The 24,521-nt window shown below is 37.7% G+C and overlaps 1 protein-coding gene across 9 annotated transcripts in view; it reads right to left on the bottom strand.

Annotated features, from left to right (window-relative positions):
• Nucleotides 1–24,521, bottom strand: part of UTRN (utrophin) — a 347,871-nt gene that overhangs the window by 164,069 nt on the left and 159,281 nt on the right. The window contains exon 1 of one of the 9 annotated variants that reach the window (XM_074537594.1): nt 21,288–22,067. The exons of 7 other annotated variants lie outside the window; for them this stretch is intronic. In XM_074537594.1, coding sequence (XP_074393695.1) covers nt 21,288–21,431 — 144 coding nt within the window. In that variant the 5' untranslated portion in view covers nt 21,432–22,067. Of the gene's footprint in view, nt 1–21,287; nt 22,068–24,521 lie in introns of those variants that run through there. One more of the 9 variants, XM_005489187.4, reaches the window with a different exon arrangement.

Below are 24,521 nucleotides of genomic sequence, written 5' to 3' on the forward strand. Positions count from 1 at the left end.
TTTTTCCGGGCAGTGCCGAAGTGACAAAGAAGCACACGAAGTTTCAGTGTGTTTCCAAGAGAAGCCTATAGAACAAGAAAGACTCCTTTCCTCTTCATAAACTGCAGTTTGAGTATACTAAACTGTCGTGCCGGGCTGGGCAGTTAGTGTTTTGGGAGAATGTATCAGATTGAGAAAGTCAGGGAGTGGGGGAGGAGGAAAGTTTTTTTGTAAAGTTTTCAATTTCTTTTTTTTTCTTTTCCTTATAGTCTTTCCCTATTTTCCTGTAGTTTAAGTAATAAAGTGTTCTTTATGTTTAAGTTAGAGCCTGTTTTGCTTATTCCTAGTCACATCTCACAGCCAACACCAGAGTGAAGAATTTTCATAAAGGGCACTGGCTCTGTGCCAGGCTCAAACCATGACACATGTAATAGGCAAAGTATAAACTCGAAAAGACGACAAGTTATTCTTACTTCCTTGGAAGAGAACAGGATATGTGAACTGATGTTACCTGCCTGGCAACACTAAGATCTACTTTGCCTTGCAGATGGAAGCACTTAATCTAGTGCAGAACATTTCGGTCATCATCATAAGACATACTCTGCCATTTAGATACAGCTCTTGCCTTTAATGACTCTCTCTATGCTCTCCCATCTTAGAATAGACAGCACTCAATTTTGCATGGTCTTTTCAACTTCCAACAACACTATGCAAAAAAGGGTCAAAGATCAAACTTGCTTAACTGACAGCAGGCTACAAACTTTCCACCCAAAGTGAGCACAAGCATCAAGACCAGACATTTCTGTCAGCTAAGACACAGTGATGACCTACAGTTTAACTTGGGTCACAGCCACAAAAATATTTCCTGAACAACAGCTCTGTGTTAAAAACAAAAGTAACATTTGTATGTTGCTGCACCTAAGAAATAGACAAAGAAATCAATTCTTACTATTTAGTTAGTGATGAAACTTATGATAAAACCAGGGAGCGATAAAGTTTCCTTTGCAAGGTGACAGAATCTTACCAATCTTCATTAAACCATATGAGATGGAGGATATTTCCTCTATTATCTTTCTGGAAGTAAATATTGTGATTCAAATTATTATTGTACTTATTTATTAATTTTCAACATGGGGGCAGGGAAGAAATAAAATCTATTATTTTTATTTCAAAAGGTATAATTCACTTAATAAAGACTTCTAGGCAGAAACTGGCATCTTGCATTAAGCTGCCTGCACACTTTTTCTAAAGGCCATGTATTTTCTAAACAAATACATATGTCAACCATAAAGTATGTTTTTAAAATCTTACATCTTCATTTACTTTAGAGAAGCCACTGATCACTGCTCAGAGATGGACTGGGCATTAGTCCACAACTGGTGAACAATCGTGCTGCGCATCACTTGTGCTTCATTTTTCCCTGTGGTCTTTTTTTACCATTACTAGTATTTGTATAGTTAGTAATAATAGTAGTAGTGTTGCCAACTAATTGCAAAGCTCCCATACCTTCTCAATAATGTCTCATGGGCAGTTCCTCACAGCACTGACTCCTTCACAGCACAGCCAACAAACTCCAGCTCTCATCACAGCAAAACCAACCAATTCCAACTCCCTCTTTGCCCAGCTAACCCACTCTTTTGTAGCACTCCTCTTCTTATTGGACACAGCTGTGGCCTGTTAAGGGCAGGCCTGCTCCTAATCTTTGGTGATTAGTACAGCTGCAACTCCTCAGGTGTGAGCCTACCTTCTGCACTATTCTTTATTTTCTTACATTCTATACCTCCACATAGTAGTGGTATACTTTATTATCATTACCATTGTTATATTTTACTTTTTTTCAGTTATTAAAGTGTTCTTAACTCAAATGCTTGGGTTTTTTCCCTGATTCTCCTCCCCTTCCCACCAGAGAGGGAGAGAGCAAGTGGCAGCATGATGCTTAGTTGCCAGCTGAGATGTTAAACCACAACTGCAATCATGAAGTGGAATTAACACAACCTTGGCTCTACAGCAATACATTAAAAATTATTTGCTATTAGAATATAAAGAAAAAGCAGAGAGAAGACTAAAAATTCCCTCTTTTCAATGTATTACACAATCTGAGACAAAGTTAAACTATAGGACAAAATCATTGCACATTAATGCCCATGACAAGCAAGGGAATACTTGCATCAGGGGCCCTTTCACTGTTCTGGTCGTCACATGATGTAAAAACATCTTGAATCAAGCTGACTTCCAGGCATTAAGCTGGTCACCATTTGTATGTGTCAATCTCATTTTCTGCTTGCTTCTACCCACACCCAGCCTTCCTGGGCAATACACTTTCACATCTGATCTTGCTCATTTCAATCTCCCACCCACAGATTTTCCTGCATTCAAAGTTCCTGAAGAATCAAGCAGTCCATGAGATAAAAGGCAACATTAATCAAGATAAACTGGTATTTATATAATTTTTCTTTTGCCTTATTGTTTATTAAATATTGCAGAGACTGCTCCTCACAAACCTTCTAAATGTAGGAAAAAATGAGAGTACTTAAATACCAAAGCCAGAGTTCAGTGAGTCTTCAGAATTGTTTAATCATTGTGTAAAGTTATACCTTGAACAATACAAAATAGAAAGCCTGTAGGAAAGAGTCAGGCATTAGATCACCTTTCTTTGGTTCCTTACTGTTTTATCTAAACTAAGTTTTCTACATTAAGACACATGCTGCATGCCTACACATTTATTTAAAAAACATTAAATTGGGCTAAACTTTAATTAAGGACATTCATGGAAAATTTAGGAAAAATAACATCTATCAAAAGTTCTTCACTTCAGCATCTCTTTTCATCCAAGATAAGTGTCACTGTTACTATTTTATGACTGGGAATGAATTACCAGAAAATCCAGGACTTGGAGTGGCTGATCATCAACTCCATATGGGCTGGCAGGTTACCCACTATGGAATGACTGCAATCCAACTTCTGCTTTTTTGCAGATGACCTATCACACATCAAACCATACAACAGACCAAGGATGAGCTTTAAAAAGGAGAAATATGCTTACATAAGCCAGGAATCATAGAAAAGCATGGAAAATTGAGAATCTGGAAGTGGATGTATCAGCCATTCATATCCTTTAACACCATATGTCAGTATTTTTGTCACACATTGACAGGAATTGTACAGCTATAGTTCTAAATGATAAAAAAGTAATTTTTTACTTTATTATCGATACCTTTGGGAGTGGTTTTGCTTTTCAGATTTTTTTTTTTAGGATGAACACCTTAATCCACAGCAGTATCACAGCTCTGTGAATTTAATCACCATCTTTCATAGCACAGTAGGGAGGAAAACCCTAACCTGCTCAGCCATCACAGAGATTTGGCAACCCATAGGCCATTCCATTTTCATAAAAAGCTTTTCTTCATCATGTTTAAAATTTATAGAAGTGGAAAAATGGAGACAAACAGTTTATGTTAATGATGTTAAGTGACTTGCTTATTTTCTTGAAAAAGCTTTTCACTTACAGATTACCTTCACCCTAAAATATGAAACACTTAAGTAATTTATTCTTTATTGAAGCTGCAAAAATATAAATCCCTATTCCCAAGCAAGTCAGAATGATTATAAAAAAGGTAAATTTCATTTACCTGATGCTAAAAAGTGACCTCCAGTGACACCTCACACAGAAGTAATCGACATTTTTTTAGATGGCAAGCACCCCATGCATTCATCATAGAGCTACTTTAAGATAGACAAGTTTAAGCCTTGTTTTTATTATTTTCATTTTCAATAAATTCTGACATAATTACCAACTATAAATAGTGTTATTTCAAAACAGAAAAACAGTAATTAATAATTAATTCTTAGTACATAAACTGAGGAGCCTAAAGTGAGAGGAGAGCTAAATAGTTCTTTAGCTGTCCATAGTGGAATCTTACTGCTGCATGCAGAGCTTTTTAATTGTGCATTCACAGATCACAATTGTAAAACAATGTCAAGAGACACCAAAAATTCAGCAAGGCCAATTAATAAGATAGGCAGAAAATGATGACCATGCTAAGCTGGAGAAAGATGGCATTTGTTTCAAGTCTGCAAAATGTCATCTCCTGTTGAGAATACAGAATACACAAATGAGCATTCTATAAATGGATACATGAATATGTGGGAGGAAAAGCACAGAAAAAAACTCCACAACACCGCTGCTTTAAACCTGCTCAGACACTAAGTATCCACACACATCAATCCACTTTCAGAATGAAAAATAAAAAAGAGACCACAGAGAGGCATGAGCCAGGAATTCCTACTGAAGGGCTCTGACAGTTTTTCCTATTGGTACCACCTCATGGTTTAAGCCTAAGACTTTAGTGAAGCATGATCAACTTCCTCTGATTAATTACTTGTGTTATCCTGTCAGCCAGGAGCTTGGAGCCAAGAATATCAACAAGCAGAGCACTGAGCAAGCACAGACTGTGCAGCGGTGGAAGAAGTGCAGAGGATGAAGGCAGTCTATAGCCCAAGCTCAAAGTGAAACACAGACAACTGGGAGGCTAAAGAGAGACCCTCAACACAAGTCAGCATGAGAGGCAGCAGTAACAAGCAGCAAACTTCTTTCAGCAGAGAAATCTTTTCTGAGGCATTTTAATCCTTTATAAAACAGATACATGTTGGAAAAAAAACCCAAAGACTACCCTCCTCTGAGATGCACCACAAATTATCTTCCAGCTTGTGAAGCAGGAAACGTATGACAACAGAAAACAACTAACAGGAAGGTATAAAAACAGCAAAGCATTTTCAAGTTAGCATGATCGGGTTAAAAGTACAGTCAGATTAATCACTTGAATCTTTTGGATCTTCTTGCTGTTCATTCTTTAGAAATATATTATCCATTCCTTTACCCTTATTTTCACTGCTGGACCTCCAAACAAAGATTTCATACAGTTAACAAGTTCCAAACCAAAGATACATTGCCAATCCCAGAAGAAGCAAGTATTCTCTGTGCACATACAAGTATTCTTCTTATCAAAAAGCTCATTAAACTAGCCTTCAGTATTCCTCATTATTATTCAGTTTCCTTATTGAAAGGTCATTTGTGCCTTACTTTTTCATGTTATAATTTCTTAAATAGCTGTACATGTCTAATCTGTATTGTGTATTCCAGAAAAACACAGTTTGTGAGCCACTATGGAGCTTTTTGGAATTTCTCTAAGCAGACCTAAAAGATGATACAGTGCCTTCAAACAGTCACCATCTGCTTAAAAAATTGCTACTTAGTAGTAAGTCTTTCACAGTCTTTAAAGGTAAAAATGCACAATTTCATAATCCTTTGTAATTCCGTCCACTTAAATTATCCATGCTTAAAGTGATCAGAAAAGAGATTTTGTTATGGTTTTAGTCTTCTTTATGCCTGCTTCCCACACACCATTCACTGTCAAAACATGTTCCACAATATATTCAGTTTCCAATTAGAAAAAAAACGTTCCAAAAATGCCATCTTTTTCATTGTGAATGTCACTGAGGCAAAATCCCTGCCTTCTTCTCAGTGCCAACTGGACATGTTATCATTTCAGCAAGATCTACACAGACACCCTTATGTAACCAGCCCTCCTTGGCAGAGTGACAGGTAGGTCTCATTACTACTAGATATCATTCATTTCCACACTTGCCATCAAGTATGAAGACACTGACAAATCCTTGAGCGAAGATATAGATGGTGTTTGTCCAAAATAGGTCCCTGCTTCCTAATATCATAAAATCAGTTATTTTTTAACTAGATATTCAGAAACTGGAAAAGGTGTCTGATATACACACTAGTTCAAGCATTCATGTAGGAACACACATCCTGAAGTTTAAGGTTGGGATCAGACTGCATAGTTATGCAGTTTGCATAGTTATTTCCAGACTCACTTCTATACCATCTTGCCAAAGTTTGCTTCACTGCCTGCAGACTCAACTTCTTAATACATAAACAAGCTGTTATTTTTATCAACAACAATAACAAAATTACTGTATTATTTTAAAATTAAACACACTACTAAGGAAATAGTTAATTTCCTTTATAGAGAGACAAATTCAATAAATGATACCCTAATTCCTGTATTAATCTATGACGTTACTTTTTGAAAATAGTGTGTTTTTATTCAAGCCACTAACAAGACCACAAAGGGAAGCTATTAAGTAATTATGCTGAGAAGGAAGGAATGTTCAATACTTTCCTCTGCTCCCAATCTCACTAATGAGGAATATAGTGTTTCAGATAATTATTTAACCACCCAGATGAAGTAGCAAAAAGCTGAGCTTCAACAGGAGAAAAGGCCAAAAGTAGTAAGTGCGGCTTTCTCAAATTATGTATAACTTATTAAATCTGACAAATAATACTTAGAAATAGGCCATTAGTGTCCAAGAGCTATTAGTAGTTATCTCCAAGCACCAACAGAAGATGGCAGAAAAATGCAGATATAACCCTTCTCTTTAAATTAGGGATTAAAGAAAGAGCTAAGAATTTTCTGTCCATAAGCTTTACTTCAATTTCTGTGAAGAGAAAGTAGTATGCACTCCATGTATAAGATGAAAATTAGCATCAGTCAACATGATTTGTCAAAATGAATCATTTCAGGCTAACTTAATATGCTTAAGTGACAGGATAGCAAACCTTGGGAATATAGGAATAGTAGTAAGTGTCATTCACCTTTACTTCACTAGTTCCCAGAAACAGTTAAATAAGGTGCAAATTAGCCAATGAGTAAATGAGAAAGGAGAAGGCACAATGGTCTTTCACTATATATTGAAATATGTGCAAACTAGGGTGGGAATACATTCTTGAACTGTAAATTCAGGTTTCTGGTGAGTTGAAGGACCTTATACTTCTTTCAATTAGAAGTAATAAAATTTAATTTGCACATCAGAATAAAATACTAAAAAAAAAAAGCTTTAATATCTTGAAAAAGGTGACTTGATTTGTCTTAAAAGGAACTGTAAAAAACTTTTTTAAACAGACCAGGCAAACATTCTTAAGTAATACAGAAAGAGATGACTTCAACATTGAACTAAAACTAGGTGACAAGCACACCTCTGTGCTTTTATCTGCACTGTTTCTCACCACTCAGATTATTTCTTTATGTACTAGAAACATGAAGATAATGTCACCTCAAATGCCTACTAGATCTTTCTGTACTGAATTCATATGTACATCTCTGAATTCCCCAAATACAAGGCAAGTGTCTTCAAGTATAAGGGAAGCATCTTCCAGAATCATTCATTTATCTGAAACAAAGTTTGTCCATCTCCAATGCCATCTAAAGTATCACACAACCCTTGGATACATAGCTCATCTTTCCACATGCAAGCCAAAAAATTTGGGGCTTCTACCTCAACAAAAAATATTTTTGACACATTAAAATTTCAAAAGGAAATGCTGGGGCAGAACCACAAGTACCCAACTTATACCTCTCTCTAAACTCCAGTAGCAAATTTGGCATGTATTTGCCTATCATCAGGAACAGATGTTCTTAGGAAGGTTGCTTGCTAAATTCTATTTGCAATTTCAAAGGCCCTTTTGGGTGTAGTCATATCACATACCTCCACAGCACTATGTGTCTCATTTTAAATCAAATCCATTTTATCACTCAGGCTGAATTACACAGCTCACCTCATTCACACATCTATGACAGCCAAGACTGAGTAAGGGACCAGCTTTCCATGCACAGCTTCACTGTGATCACAGGCACAGTTGCAATTTTATACTTTCTAGACAGTCTAACCCTTAAAGAACTTACAAAACAATGGTGCCACAGGAAAACCCTTTGCAGTATTCTCCTTGTCAAATCTCAAAGTTATTATTAGTGAAACCAGATAGCAGTAGCAAATATAACAAGTGGACAATATATAGAATAACACTACTTTGAAGCCATGGCCTTTCTTCATTAGAAAAATCAGAAATAGGTTTCTCCAAAACACACAGCAACAAAATGTTTAATTCTCCTTTGTTTACAATTACATCTCCACCTATGTTACATCAGCTGAGAAAGTGCTCATGGAGAAGAGGAAAGAGGGCTTCCTCCTCCCTCAAAAGGTAAACACCAAGTATTTGGGGTACCTCCTGCAGAGGAATCAGTAGGTGGCCCTTCAACGCACTGAATTTTAAGTGACAGGTGACCACTTTGCAGAACTTCACAAAAAAGTTGGGAAGAGGAAGTAATCATTTTCCTCAGGAGCATGTATAAAAATTAATGCCAAATGATAATGCAAAGGAAGTTGCCAAAAGCAGCTACAGTAACAGGAGATATCAGCATGGTATCAGAATTCCCATTGCTGCGATCAAATCATAAAGAATAAAATCAGCCACAAGATATCAGAAGGAACAGCACCTTATTTACTTCCCTTTGTTCTTACACTGAGAAAAATTAAAATGTACTCTCTTTTACTAAAAGAAAGCCACAGGCAGTGATGGCCTGTGTATCTGCATAGATTTACAGCACAAGAGCAAACAAAAAGAAGGTGTAGCTTCTTTTATCTCTTAGCACTTTGTGCAAACCCTGACAGTCCTGCTGCTTGAAGCAGTCAAATCACAGAAATAAAGCAAAGCCTTAGAAGGGGCTGTATCAGAGGCAAGGAGCATTCCTTTTCTGTTGGTGAAATGTTTAGGGGTCTGGGGAAGGGGGGAAAGGTTAAACAAAAAAAAAAAAAAAATCAACAGAAGTGTCAGCACTTGGCTCATTTGCCTCCTGCACTGAGAGATTCTGCAGAGCTCTTATTTCATGTCACCCAGTCTCTCACACTTCTGTAGCAACAGGAATCTATTCTACTTTCACCTCAGAGCATCTACTAAAATGTTGCATCAGAAGAAGAAACCATACAGTGCTGCAACAACTGGGGAGATGGGTGTTTTCTGTAGCTCAGTGCCTAGTTGTGCTATTTTATGTCTTTTTAACAGGTTCATTAATTCTGGCCACCCTGCCTGTACAAGTTCCAGGCTCCCTTACAAACTGAAGCCACAATACTCTAAAGTGCAGCCATGACTGACTGCCAGCTCTCCCTTTCAGTGTGTTTGACTCTGACTTCAAAAACCATCCCAGTAAATCACTATTAGGTGAAACAAGACTACGAAATTCATACCATCATTACAAACTGTAAGCCAGCTGTTTCTCTTTCTAAAGTGTCTTTAATCTCATTTTATTTTTCCCCAAGTCACTACACAAATGCCACTGCCGAAGACTTATCTCCTGAAAGATGCTGGGACAATACCAAAACAGTCATAAAATCTAAACATATTTTATAATCAAATTAAACAATGCTAAACAAGACAAATTATTATACTTAGCTTTATGCCCTGGGCTTTCTAAGATGATCTAAATCACAGCTCCCTTTCAACATGTCCTATGCAATTGGACTAAAGCCTAGAAAATATATAGTGTGGAGCTTTCCTACACCTTCTCATTTCTATTCTAAAATTTATTGCATGCTGTTCTAGATCTGCTATTCAAGAAGTATCAAAACAACTACCAGATAAGTTCATTTCCCTTGATTTCCTACAAGAAAAAGATAGGTATATTCTATGCATATATGGTTTCTTTGTCCTTGATTCAAAAATGGTATAGGTTGTTTACACACAGATTGACATAACTTCTGGCAGCACTCACCTGGCACAAGAAACTTACAGTGGGCATGCTGACAGCCAAGTTAATGAAATATGCAAAAGTAACACCATTAGATGGCTTAATTTCTTCTCCCTTACAGCTGTTAATTTTTTTGCTCAGCCTAAATGTCTCTTTTTTTCTAAAATCATGTTCATTACATTTCAACACCACCACCATGATCCTCCACGGAGTACACACATTCTCAATAATGTACTGGACCTCAGTAATATTAAAGCCTATTTGTTCACTAACAAAATCTTCATTATCTCCTCAAATTTTGAATTGGAACACTGAGTTTTAAATATTAACATGCTTTTAACCCAGTGAATCATACAGTCTTGGGCCAAAGCATACCCTTGGCTTATTCCTAAATTCAATATACAGCAAGACCTGGACAAACTTGAGATGTGGGACCACAAGAACGTTAAAAAGATAAAAGATTCCAAGTGCAAGGTGCTGCACCTCGGTCAGGGCAATCCCAGATATGACTACAGAGCAGGAGAAGAGCTGACTGACTCCAGCCCTGTGGAGCTTGGAGGACCCAGTGGATGAAAAGCTGGAGAGGACCTAGCAAGGTCCTGAAGGCCAATAACATCCTGGGCTGCATCAAAAGAAGTGTGGCCAGTGGGTCAAGGGAGGATTCTCCCTTTCTTCTCTGCCCTCATGAAACTCCATCTCGAGTTCTGAATCCAGGTCTGGAGCCCTCAGCACACAAACCTGTTAGAGCAGGTCCAGAGGAAGAGGAACACAAAGACAATCAGGAAGCTGGAACACTTCTCCTTTGAAGACAGACTAAGAAACTGAGGTTGTTCAGCCTGGAAAATACTCCAGAGACAGCTCATTGCAGCCTTCCAGAAATTAAAGGAGGATAACAAAAAAGGAGGGAAAGTGACATTTTACATGGGCAGATAGCGACAGAACACGGGGAATGGTTATAAAGTGAAAGAGAAGACAGTAAGCTTAGTTAAGAAAAAAATTTACATTATGAGGGTGGTGAGGCACTGGAACAGGCTGCCCAGAGAAGATGTAGATGCCCTATCCCTGAAAATAGTCAAGGCTGGATGGTGAGCAGCCTGGTCTAGTGGAAGATGTCCCTGACCATGGCAAGAGGGGGTGGAACTAGATGATCTTTAAGGTCCTTTCCAATCCAGGCCATTCTGTGATTCTATGATGCCTACCACACATTGGCTATCTTTCCTTTGGTTTTCATATTTTCTCTGCCTTACTTGTTACTCCATACAATGTTCCTTCATGTTTCTTCTTGTATGAAGATTATCTGTTAACCTAAAACCAAAGGTACATTATAAATGCATGGAAAAAATTGGTTGCTCTTCAGCCACATAGGATATTGCAGTGAGACACCCTTCTGATCACTGCTAACATCAGCATGTGTACCAACAACTACTTGTGTTCCCAAATGCACATCACCTTCTATGCCACAGGAACAGGTGAGTAGCTTTAGACAACCTCAACTGGTTGCCATTTTACCCAAGCCAGTAAGAGAAGCTACTCTCCTCTTGCACTTACTAGCAATGTCAAAATTAAACCATGTTGCAAGCTCCAGCAATGCTATTCCCCTCTGACACTTTTCCTACCTTGAATTGACTTTAATCCATAGTTGGAAACTTATCTGGTACTGTCAATCTGTGAGGCTGCTTTAGCCAACCAAAAGCACTCCTGAAGTGCAGAAAGCTAGGCTATACTTTGGACTGCTGTGGAGTGATAGTTTAAACAAGAGGTTTTCCCAATGGATAAACTGCTTTAGTCCTTAGAACCCGTTCACAACTCCCAAAAATTTCTCCACAATCACAAAATCCACAAGCTAGTTTGGGGTTGTTTTGCACTCTTTTCCAGTTAAAACAATAGTTGACATCATAATTAAAAGGCAACCCATACTTTCAGTGCTTTTTGAAAGAACATCCCTCTCCTCCATCCCCCATTTCAGTCACAACCAAACACTTGCAAAATGTGTATTCAGGTTCTGCTGGCAGAGTGACAGTTTCTCCTTATGGAAGAGATCATTACCATACTTCTGCCACTGAAAAAAAGGAGAGGAAACACACTTGTTTTCAGCTAAAACAAAACTGGTCTCCTCATCCTATGGAGTCTGAGAAGCAATGATAAATTTCAAGACTTCATGTAAAAGTAAGACAAACTCAGACATCCAGTAAAAAGCAAGTTTAGACAAAATTAGTATTAATCAAAATACTAGCCCAGTGCAAAAATTCTAGAATCCACTTGTTTTCTAAATATAAATAATTTTAGTTAATCCTGTGTAAGTGCCTTATCACATCAGCTCACTTAGAGACAATGCTCATGGAAGGTTATGTCCAGACCCAAATTCTTCAACTGAACCTTCTTAATTATCTCTCTTAATTTCATTTTTAAGTACCGTTAATATAGAGGGAACAATGTTATAAGGGATGAGAGTCTCCCACAACTGGGCTAAATTATCTGCTTACAGATAAAAGCTTAATTGTTTAAGACTGTATTCTTCTTACTGAGAACTATGGAAAGAAAGTCAGAGTTAATTTATCATTACACTGCTGAGCTATATGAAGTGAAAGATAATGGTCTACAAATTGATATACAGCTATTTCACTGAAATAGCTGGGGGACTGCTTTTAACTCCTGATGCAAACACATAGCAAAGAAGTGAAACATCATTGGTAGGCTTCCCTCTTTTCTTTCTGAAAGCATTTCCCCCTCTTCCAAAAGAGAAAATTGCCCTGCTTACTAATAAAGAAAAAAGAGGGAAAGGAGATGTTTGTGTAATCTGTGACTTTTATTATGCTTCCATCCTTCTCAGAGGTGCCCAAGAATCCCAAATATTGAGTAACTTTCATTTAACCTCTGAAATTTAAAGTTTAATTTCAGTAACAGAAAGAAGAGAAAGACATTTGTTTCAAATTGCTTGCTGTCTTGGAACTTGCAGCAAAAGAATACTCCTCTTTGTAGCAAAAAATAAGAGAGAATAATAACCAAGAGACTTCCAATATTTGATATGGAACATCCAAAATTGAATGTGAAGGGTGAGTGATTATTTCAGGGCTAATAATGCATCCCTTCTTAAAAGAAAAAAAAAATTAGGAAAGCAAAAAATCATAGTTCAAGAACTGAGTCCAAAAACAGCAGGTGACAGAAAGGACTGACCTCAGATGACTGTTCTAGGATCATATCCCAAAACCCAGCACAATTAGCACTAATTGATCAGCAGTCTCAGCAAAAATGCCAAGATTTGAGCAAGCACTGAAAACCAAGTCTCCACCTCTCCCCAGAAAGGATGCTTTCTTCAGGTCAGAAATCTGGAACACCAGTGCAGCAAAACTAACTCTTGCCCTATTAGCACAACACTGTACTCATAAATACAGGGCTCATCAGCAAATGAGGAGCATCTACAGATTCATAGAATCATTAAGGTTGGAAGAGACCTCTAAGATCTTCAATTCCAATCATTCACCCAGCACAGCCAAGTTCAGCACTAACCCATGTCCCTACACAACCCATCCACACATTTTTTTCAACACTTCCAGGAATTTTAATTTCACCACTTCCCCGGGCAGCTTATTCCAATGCCTGACCACCCTTTCATAAAGAACTTTTTCCTAATGTCCAATTTCAACCTCCCCTTGCACAACTTGAGTTGAGCAGCATTTCACTTTGTTACTTCACTTGCAGCACCTACCATATTTACCATGTAGCATAAACCACAAGTAAATAGAATTACTCTGCGACTATGAAAAACTGCTCTCTTAGTGCAACACAGGATATCAATTATCAAAAACACCACTGACATCTTCCACCCACATTCAATTACCCAACTATGAAGGGCTGAGCAAGTCACTTTTGCTTTGAAGTAAAATCCTTTGCACCAAAGTATATCAAAAGTGCCCAGCATGAAAACATCACAGAGCAGCCAGAATCCAAGGCAGGTCTGCAAGCAGTGGATATGAAATAGAAAACTCTCAGGGCAACTTTGGAACATGATGTCTCTTACAGTTTGTCTTGATTAAAAACAGAGGGGAAGGCAAAAAGGAGGCCAGAACTCTTCCAGAGTCCCTGACAACTAACAGTGACAGAACATCTTCAAACAGCATTATTTTCCCAGCTACCTAGTGAGAGCAGCTTTTCTTAAAAATAAGCTCAAATGATCTGTCTGAAGAAGACAAGAAAAAACTGTCAGTTCTCTAGACACAAACTGGTGAAGGACTATGCTGTTCTAGGCAGCTACTGCTTCACAACTTCATGAATTTGGGATGGGTAATTAAGCCCTAAGGGAAAGAGGGGGGGGGAAATTGCTTCCTGGAAAATAGCAGTAATCAAAAAGCACTGTGGCAAAATGATATGGCAAGAGGGTCTCATATCAAATATTGATCCAGCTCCTGTAAACATGTGAAGTTCATGGAAGTCAAGTTTCTCATTAATGCTACATTCATGCTTTAATAGAACTACCTTATATTTTAGATTTATTTTTGCTGCAATAGCAAAATATTTTCAGCTTAAAAATCAGAGTTGCCTTTAAATAAATGTAAGAGGATTCTAGAAGCCTGTCCTGAAATATTTCTCTTATCTCCTCTCTCCTTTCCTCCCTTACACATTACTACAAAATGCTATTAAAAAAGGCACTATATTCTAGAACCGATCTTAACTTTTGTTAAGCTGCATTTTGTTTCCAAATAGGAATGACTGGTGCAGCACTTAAGAATACTGAAATTCTGAAGCTTTATGTCTTCTCCCATTTTGTTTTTCCTTCTTATTTCACCTTAAAGAAACCATTCTATTTCTAGAGAAGCTCCCTGATACATAAAGGACTAGAGAGCACAAGGGTTTACAATAATGTACCCATTTATTATACAGTTTTATTTGGCACTGATCCTAATTAGACAAATGGCAAAACAAAGTGGTTTCATTTAGGTCAGCCCCATCACTCAAGATGTGCAAAACCTTTCTGTCTTCTACTTTAGTTCTGAAAACATTATCTGAAAATGTAGAAGCAGGGGGAAGGTTAGATGACAAAGTTTTATGCTATATTAAAATGCCTTCTAATCATAGGCACATAATTCAGATATGCACCAAGTGCCTGACTATACTGTATTACCACCATTGAGGTTAGACTACAGCAAAAGGATTTGCAAATGAGTACATGCTGTGGCTGTTCAGCAGACTCATAGCAGGCCCCAATTTAGATCAAAATTCAGCAGAGAAGGAAGAATTTTTTCACATGGAGTAAAATCATGAAGCTCATTTTCATAGGAAGTGAGCAGCCCACAGCTGAAAACTGCTGCTCTATTGTTTTGACTATTTTAGTCTTCACTTATAAGCTAATAGGGCACTAGCACAGAGAATCACAGAAAATCACAAAAAATCACAAGTTGGAAGACCTCTGGAGGTCAAACCTCCTGCCAATTCCAAGAATTAATTTCAAAGCTGGGTGTGCTGCTAAGGGCCTTATCCACTACAAGTGTTAATACCACCAGAGATGGAAATATAACAGCCTGTTTTTTGGGGCAGCCCACTCCAGTGTGCAGTTACATCTCCTGTGCAGAATTGTTGTCCTTACACCCAATTCCCTTGCTGCAGCATATTCCCACTGGCTCTTTTCCTTCCACAGGGCCCCTACAAGAAGGGCCTGGCTCCATCTTTTATAGTAACAACTCACCAGGTATGCAATGACAGCAGCTGGAAATTCCTGGAGCCTTCTCTCCTCCAAATTAAATGAAGTCAGCTCTCCTCCTGCTCTACTCATGTCCTGTGCTCCAAGCACCGCACTCTCCCCCTCAGTCTCTCACTATCTGTCAAACTGGGGGCCTGAAACCAACTGTGGTATTCCAGACATGACCTCATGAGTGCTAAGTAGAAAAACATAAATACTTCTTCCTGTCTGGCTATAATCCTTCTCACACTTGTACCAATGCATTGAATCACTCCTTCTCAGGTGTAAAAACTGGCTTTGAGCTTTTTTGGGGCTTTTGAAAAAACTCATGGGGTTCCTGTCAGACCATCCCTCCCTCTTGAGACCCCAAGGAATGGGAACAGAACTGTTCCTCCACTGTGTTCCTCCACAGTCTAGTATCATTCACAAACCTGCTGAGTGTACTCTGTCCCACTCTGGATTCATAACAGTACCAGTCTGTTTCATAAACTGTAATTCATAAACTGTACCAGTCTGTTCCATCCCTTGAGGAACACAAATGCTCCAGACATTTTCTTCCCACATTTTGGGTCATCTGTCTTGTCCATATCTCTGATTTGGCTGTGAAAGATTGCATTCAAAGTCTTTCTAAAAATCATGATCAGAGAACAGCACTGCTTTCCCTACATCCAAAGACACAGTAACAACTTTCTCACAGAAAGCAAACAGCTTGGGTATCCTTCTCAAAATTCAGGATGGCTCTTCACAGTCACCATCTTGTCTTTTGTGCTTGGAACTGCCTTACTGAAGTAAAACACTGCAATGGGAAATGTTTTCTTTAAGCACTGAGGACACAGGAGTCCTTGGGGAAAGACAATAAGCTCCTAAGTCTCACTATTAAAAGGTTTTCCAAGTAACTTAACTTCAAGTTTCCCTTTGAAATTCTGCTCATTCTTCTACACTCCAACTCCAATCACAACCAGAATCCACATCTTTCTTCATGAACCAACTTACACTATGCCAGAATGTCTATGGAAGTTCAGAGGATCTCATATCTCTCTGACCTATCAAAACATAAAAATATCCCTCCAATATCCCACTGTTTTGGTTTTTTTTACTAGACCCCTCTGAAAGTCCAAAGGAAATCAATCAGTAAATAACATGCTAACAGTTAACAGCATCTTGCCTACACACCAAAGCCCCTAATAGTGCTTGTCCATCACTGACAGAGTATACACAAAGGTGCAATTTGATATCAATGGAGAACTGAATTCCATTATAGTTATTACATTTCCAACTGGAATTTAATTTCTTGCCCATATTTCTTGTTTTCACAGCTTTTGACTCACTGGATAGTCATTTCCAACCTTAACTTACCTCATTTTTTAAAAGTTATTACAAATTTTCTCCCTTCAGCCTTCCATTATTTCTCTAGCTGCGGTGATCATTCTATAATAAAGGCCAGAAGCAAATCAACTGTCACCTCCCAAGACTTCAAGATGCCTATCATTTCAAGTGTTGTCCACCAGTCTTCATCTTTACAACTTTTAATCCAAATCCACGAAGAAATTATTCCATCTCATTCATTTTGAATGATCAGTGACTGACACTCATTCCTAGCCTGTTCACGTTCCTTGCAAATAAGGTTTATATTCTGTCTCTAAACACCATCAAGGTACCTTGTTGCCCTTGATTAGCTGTATGCCAGCTCTATTCTGCTTATCAAGAACCCACGTCATGTTTTGCCCCAGCCCTGTACATACTCTGTCTCAAGAAATGACACTGAAAACCACTTCTACAATCACTCCACTGCAAACAAGCTGTGGGTGTTCTGAGGTGGAGTGGTTTCCAGTTACACTGCTCAGTTGTTTTCTAAAATGGTAAATCCTAAACTCCTGAGAGGCTGATCATTAGATATTACTTAATACATTTCCTTTTTCAAAATAGCCATTTTTTTCTTATCAGTTCACTCCTAGCCTTATTGTATTAGGGTAGATAATAGTCATTATTATCCAAGGCTCCCTTTAATTCTCACCTCCTCCCTTCAAGGAGGCTTTTTTGTAGATCTAAATCTAATTAGAATGTCCTTTATACAACTAGAACCATATCAAGCAGCCTGGAGTTAACTTGCTCATCTAAAAAAAGAAACCGTCTGCATAATTTAGCAATGCTTTTGACGACATTGCTCCATTTTCCAATCAACAACCTGCTTAATACAGTAGCCTACTTCAGAACATGTTTCCAAAATTAACTTTAGGTCTCACTTCTGCTGTCCAATGAATGTACTACATTGCTGCTCCTCCTCACCCACATTTGGTTAACCGTATTTTATACCTGAATATGTCAAGTGTAAATGATTTATTTTCTAAATCAACTTGAAGTCATGTAAACATTTAAAACCTTACATCTTTGTTGACTTCATTGGAATCAGGATTAGCCTACACATTTCTCAACACAGCCTCCCAGGCTTTTTTTTTTTGGGCTGCCTCCACGAACTACTTTTTTTTTTTTGAAAATTTCATAGGAACAGAGACTTTGCTGCTACTCTCAAAATTCAACATGATGTAAATGTATTTTGGAATGCATCACCAGTATCAGAGCAAAAAAAGGTTTTGGCTGACCCCAGCATTCACTGCGCTTGTAACTTCCTGCAGTTTTACAAATTTAACACTGGCCATTAAAAAAAACAGCATAAAATGAGAGGACTGCATTTTAAGTTATGTATTCTTAAAAAAATACCTCAGGAGACACGTTTCTGATGCATTTCATAGCTGAGGAAGTCAGGAACTCACCGAAGTTGCCACATGAAGACTCATGTTGGATCAGGTTTGAGAATTGAGTATTTTACATGAAGACACTTGAATTTTTTTTTTTTAAGCAGGTTCTTCTAAAGAATTAATTTAAAAAATTAGAGAAAAAAGAGAAAAAACCCTCTCAGCAACTAGGTTTGTCCCTCAGCCTGTTTTCCAGGGGAAGAATGCTCCAGTTCCTGAATGCTAGCAGTGTGTTTTAAAAATACACAGTCAAATTACACAAGCAGGATATATATTTCAAGGTAATCATTTAGCTGTCTGCCAGAGATGCACTATTCTTTACCTTCCGTCAGGGAAGTTAGAGAAAGTTTCACAATTCTCTATTTTTGTAAGTAATGTTGTAGCTCCGGTCTCTCAGAAAAGATGCATCAATTTGTACCTCAAAATGATTTTTTTCTGTTATTAATTCATTCTAGCCTGAGCTAGTTGGATATTACTTATAAAAGTCTTTCTTTAAGGATCATATTAGCAAGAACATAGAGCAGACGACAGCCGTACAACAGTTTTCTAATTGTTCATTATCAGCATCTAAGTCTTACACAAGAGTTTTGAAACAAAGCTGCTAGCAACAATAAAGCAAAACTTATTACATACTGACTACAAAATGGCAAGCGCAGACATTTTGCCCTCTTATGCCACTAATTTCAAGGTAAAAGAATCAAATAGCAACAAGTGAAAAGGTCTATCTGGCAAAATTCACCTTGGTAAGAAAAAAATTTGTGAAAGAGAAAGCAGCAACAGAAGAAATATCCTAAACTTTGGATTTTGTGGTTTTCAGCCATGCTCCAGGATGTCAACAAAGTGTTTATTTTTGTTTTTGCTATAAAGAAATTTGAAAAATGTGGACTATGAAAAGCTGATTGCTACTATTATATGAGGCTGTTAAAAGGAACAATCATGACTTTTCTCAGTACAGTTAAATGATAAAGCCTTACTACTTCTTTAATAACCAGTGCAGTTAAAGAAAAAAACCTCTAAACATCAAGAATTTGTCTTAAATACTTTATTGGCCTTCTGTTGCGATTCAGAGGACACTTCACATGAAACATTTAGATGTAGTTCATGAAGCACCTACCTATACAATGCAATAATTTACACACTACAGTAAATAGTTTCTCTTCTGCAGATCTGAACTATACCAGTGTATCCAGACAGTGCACAAGACACATACAAACATCTGACATTCCAAAGACAGGAGTATACAGGGCACTACAAGAAATCCTTCCTGACTTGCTGTCATGGTTGCTCTTAGTAATTTCCATACATTTTCTCATCTAAGCATTAACATTTCCATCACCAGACTTCCATCTATCATTGCCTTACATTGACACCTGCTGGAAGTGACTGGGATCGTAAACCATTTCTTTTTTCTGCCTCAATTAGTGCCTGTGCCTGATTTAACTCTACAAAAAGACTAACAATTCTACCTCCAGTAAACTAAACACAGATATCTGAAAAACTAAGCCACATGACTTTTTAAAAGCAAAAAAAAAAAAAAAAATACACTGTGTAATTTTAAGCAATGTGTAATTCCCAAGGCTATTACTGCATGGGTTCTCAATCAGAAAATGTATTTTCATAACAGCCTTTTAGAAGATTTTTTTCACTATCCCTTGGGTAGATTTAAACTCAACAAATTAAGTATACATCCATTAACTAGGCTCTCAGGATAATTAGTAAATAATTATAACTGCAGGAGTCACTAAAGAGCGGCTTGACAAACATTTTACAAACAAGTTTATACAAATAATGTAACTAAACAGGTAATTATAACCTATATGTTTACATTATTAAAAAAAATTTGCCTTATTCACAAAAGCAAACAGGCTGTTTATTGACAACTGATAGATAAGAACAATTGAGGAACGTTTGTTAAAGCAGCTTGTATGTACACAAACTACTGTCTCTCATTCTTTATAATGAAGATGCATCTATTGGTACAGCTTGGTAAACTGAAGCATGCTGAAACAGCTGTCTGAAGAAAATGTTCTGCCCCATATGCCAGAACTTCATCTACAAGCTTCACTGAACAACATTCTGCATGATACTTTTTCCTTACTTTTAAACCCTACTCTAAGGATGGGATTTCTCTCATTTGATGTAATTTTTAAATTCCTCACAACAGAAAGCACATCTCAGATTGAAGCAGGTAGGATGAGTTAAGGTGGCTTTGCTCGATCATCAGAACAAGACTTTGGTTCTCGCACACCTTGTATGCAAAAACACAGACGTATTTTCATCAAAAAACACAGACACTTTTAAAGTATCATAAGCAGCAAGAAGAGAAAAACAATTTCAAAGGCAGCCAAATAGAATTTATGTAATGTCAGTATCTTTATAGCTGAAGACCTATCAAATTTTACAATTTTGCAAAGTTTTAAGACAGAATCCTTATATTAGAAGTTCAATAATATTAGCACAGTATGACCACCTCACACAGGCATCAACACTGCAGCACTATTAACTCACAGAGTTTACAGATCAGTTAGAAGTTTATTAATTTTATTCACTTATTTTAATCTGGTGAGTGATCAAAACTACTTTTAAAAGTGAATTTTACTAGATATCCTAGATCATCACCACAGTATTAAGGTTCAGAACTAGTGAGCACATGAAAAAAACCAAAATGTAAACACCATCTTTGGAAACAGAAATAATCAGCAACCAAAACAGGTACCATCAAAACCAGCACTAAGTGGTAGCCTATGTCAACATGCTTTTCCTCAAACTTTTCTTGATTTTCTTAACTGAAAGAGCTCAGTCGGTGAAGGCAGAAATAAATGGCTGTGTATTAAGTCTGCCAAACTCATTCCTAATTAAAAGCTTCATAAAGCTCAAAAGAAAAATAACACTGGGCATGGAAAAACAGTTATTCTACATAATAGGTACACAGGAGTTAAAGAATCACATATACCAAGAAGTAACTAACTCCCTAGGAAAAGAACTGGTTGCATTTTACAAAAAAAAAAAAAATCTCAGTGAACATAATTTTCCTCCCAGACACCTAAATGATGGGCAAGAGAGCACTTTTCTAAAAAAAATGTATCACTCTGACAAGCACAGGGTTGTTTTGTTTTCTTATTGTATTTTTTAACAAAACACACATGGAAAGCATAACAGGCTTAAATACACTAGATAGCCAAGATGATTCTGACACTCATCCCATGCTCACTTTCTTTTCTTTTTATCTCAGAAAGACAACAGAGTTAGCAATACACACACTCGACATTTAGGGCTTACATTTCCTACCTTACAAAGCTTCTGGTAACGGGGAGAAGAAACTGCCATCCTCTGTAAACGATGCAACAACACCACAACTTTCTGAAGAGAGGTTCTCACCACAGCCATCATTTTAAGTTTGCCACACTTCTGAAGATACCTCAGAATTTGCATTATAAATGAAGAGCAACTATCATTTCCTCCCGGTCACTGGACAATGATTTGCCAGCTTTCTGAGCATGCTCTCTTCCAGGACTGCTTTTGCAAGCTACAGGCTTTATACGTTTCAAAGGCAAAGAAGATTGATACAGCATAAGTTTTTCTCCCAAAATAACCCCACAAAACAAATGCAGAAAGATAACAGCCTTCACAGATTCCTCTAATCGGTGCTGCTCAGCTCTGCTTCTGCAGAGGGCAAATGAAGTTGAGCAGCCGATCGTATGCCTCCGTTCAGGAGTGCACTAAATAGCCAGAAAAAGGTTATTAATTTAAGCCTGAAAGCTGCAGGAACAAAAAAGGAATTCCTTCAGGAAGACGGCTCCAGTGTATCACAACAGTTGTTCCTCCCTAGTAGCTGCTTTCTATCAGCAGACAGAGTGTTTGCTTCCTCACTCTGGGAAAGGATGCTCTCGTTCTCAGACTGAACGCAGCTCTGGCAGAGCTGTAGAGTGAGTGAATAACAGATTGTGTTATAAATCTTGAGAGAGGAGCACAGGGATACCTGCCCTAATTATATCAGCCATACGTTAAAGGCTAATAAATCACACAGACGTTTCTCAAAACTAGATTACCCAACACAAAAGGGAAAATTGCAGGGGCTAAACCTCTTTTTATAAAAACTCTTTTAAAGCACATTTAGTCAAAGGGATCTAAAGGATCCCACTTGCATCAGAAAGTAGCAATGTTTTTCACAAGTCATTTCCAATTAAATATTTTCCAAAATGACTTTAGACAAGAAAAAGATAGGGTTTTGACAAAGTAAAAGCATACAGTTGCATCATCAACCCCTTCTCTAAGTCATCCTTGAATCCAAAGAGCTAACATAATTTTGATGTATTTCCCATGACAAAGCAGAATTATTTAAGCCATCTAAAGATGATGATAAGATGTTTAAGAGCATGGAAGTGGTTTCCTACCAGCAAGGCACTGCCAGTGCAATAGAGCAAACATACCCCTAGGTGTGGCAAAACTGCAGCATTGCCAAAGCCAGCTACTCACTGCTTCCAAAGATGCTTTGATGAATCTACTTAAACCTGTATCAGAGGGGCTGCTGTAGCAAAGGTTCAGGGAGGTCTGAACACAGTAGGTGAAGTACCAATCATATGATTTAAAGTGCATATTTCCACATGAAAAGGTCCCTACACGTTTCAAGCACATCAATCAGCACAATATGCAGGCAACAGCTATCCTGACAAGTTTGTATGATCCAAAATAATGCACAGCTTAGATGTCAGTGCATTATACACTGCTTTGCTTCTTCTAAGGCACTTTCCTAGGAAGGAGATGAATGCAAGGTTCAGGTTCTTCAGGACATTTAAAAACTCTTCCCATCTAATTCTGTGTAAACCTTTTCATCTTTACTTTTAGGACTAAGTCAATGTTTCTACCACTCTTCCACATAAACCCCATTTCCCTGTACTCTGCTTTCTTGATGCATCTGCAACAATAACAACATCAGTTTGAACAGATAAACAGATACACAGATTCCACACTATATTTACAAATCTTACCATCAGTATTCACCTTGCCAGACACACTATTTTCTCATCTTCATGACTTATTTGAACTGTTCTTCTGCATGCCACTGCTCCTGGCTTACATCCCTTCCACCAGAAGTCTGCTTCTTTAATTTTCCAGATTGAGCCTACCATGATTAGCTGGCATGCTCTTACCAAATATCTTTTAAGGAAACCTGTGAAGCAGCAGAACTCTGAAACCATGGAAGCATTTAGAAATGACTGTGCAAAAGCTCACACCTCTTCTGTGCAAGAGAGACCCCACAGTCCACACCTTCCTTATTTCCTTCTACTCTTTATCTTCCCAGATCTTTCAATTTACGAGTTGGAATCAAGCAGTGAGACAAAACAGCCAGCTACTACTTATGGTAACTTCTTTTAAAATACAACAAAATTTTTAAATTATGTTGAACACCCTTACACGTATAGGCCCAGGATTTCATATACCTTGTATTACTACTTACCATTTCCTAGCTTATTTTCTGCATCTTTTTTCAAATCAGGTTTTAATCTCTTCCAAGTCACTGCTAGTATTTTCCAAAACAGACTGTAGTGTTTTGGCACTAACCTGAATAGAAAAACTTCTAGAAGGTTTAGATACTGAGAGAATTAATTGAACTGACTGATGATATAATTTAGATGTCTCCTTTTTAAAAAGACATTGCAACCACACTCAAAGTCTTCATTATTTGCATAGCACTGTTGCTGGCTTCAGGTATCACAATGAAAGACAAAACAAGGCTTCAGGGCTCAGATCATTGATTCCACTGTAGAGTGACTTGAGCTGCAGCCAAATAAGTTAGGCCCCAAATGTAATGGAGGATAGTCCTCCCATGCATGCACAGATGCCAGCTTAACAGATGATCCTATTTTGAAAATGCATGACATGTTACAGCAGCAGCAACAACAAATTCATCACCTTTTGTCTAAGTTCAGCTCATTTCACCTAGAATTTATCACATGTTGAACTCATAGAAAAGTTTTACTTAATACACAGGCCTTTGGAGCAGGGGCATCTTCACACAGAGCAGAGAAGGTTATAACTCCTGCATTCTTCTGGAAACCATTTAACCACTAACCTTAAAACCAACACTTCTTTACATATTCCACAAGGCACCAAGAGAACAACACTGTCATTTTACACCACATAACAGGAGAAGAAAAGGAAATTATCTTTGTCTAATCAGATAATAAGCTTAAGAACTTGCAAGGGAGTGGGCTTGATCTTTTGAGGTACAGCAAGATGTTGGAACTACATTTCGTTTTCAGAAGTGCAACAAATACTTGAAAACATAAACAGTGATTTTGGAGTCATGATATGAACGTCTTCATTTACATTTAAAGACTGTAAGATGGTAGGGGATAAAGTTCATTCTGGAAGTCATTATGCTATGACAGTCTGACATGCTCCACTTCCTAGGGTAGCCAAAAAGGCTTACCATGTTATGTGAGGTCATGGGTGAGTTAAGTGATGATACTTCATGTGCATAGTCTCAAAGATATGGACAATATCAGGTACCAGATGCTG

Source organism: Zonotrichia albicollis, chromosome 3, assembly GCF_047830755.1.
Source record: "Zonotrichia albicollis isolate bZonAlb1 chromosome 3, bZonAlb1.hap1, whole genome shotgun sequence".
Lineage (NCBI taxonomy): Eukaryota > Metazoa > Chordata > Aves > Passeriformes > Passerellidae > Zonotrichia > Zonotrichia albicollis.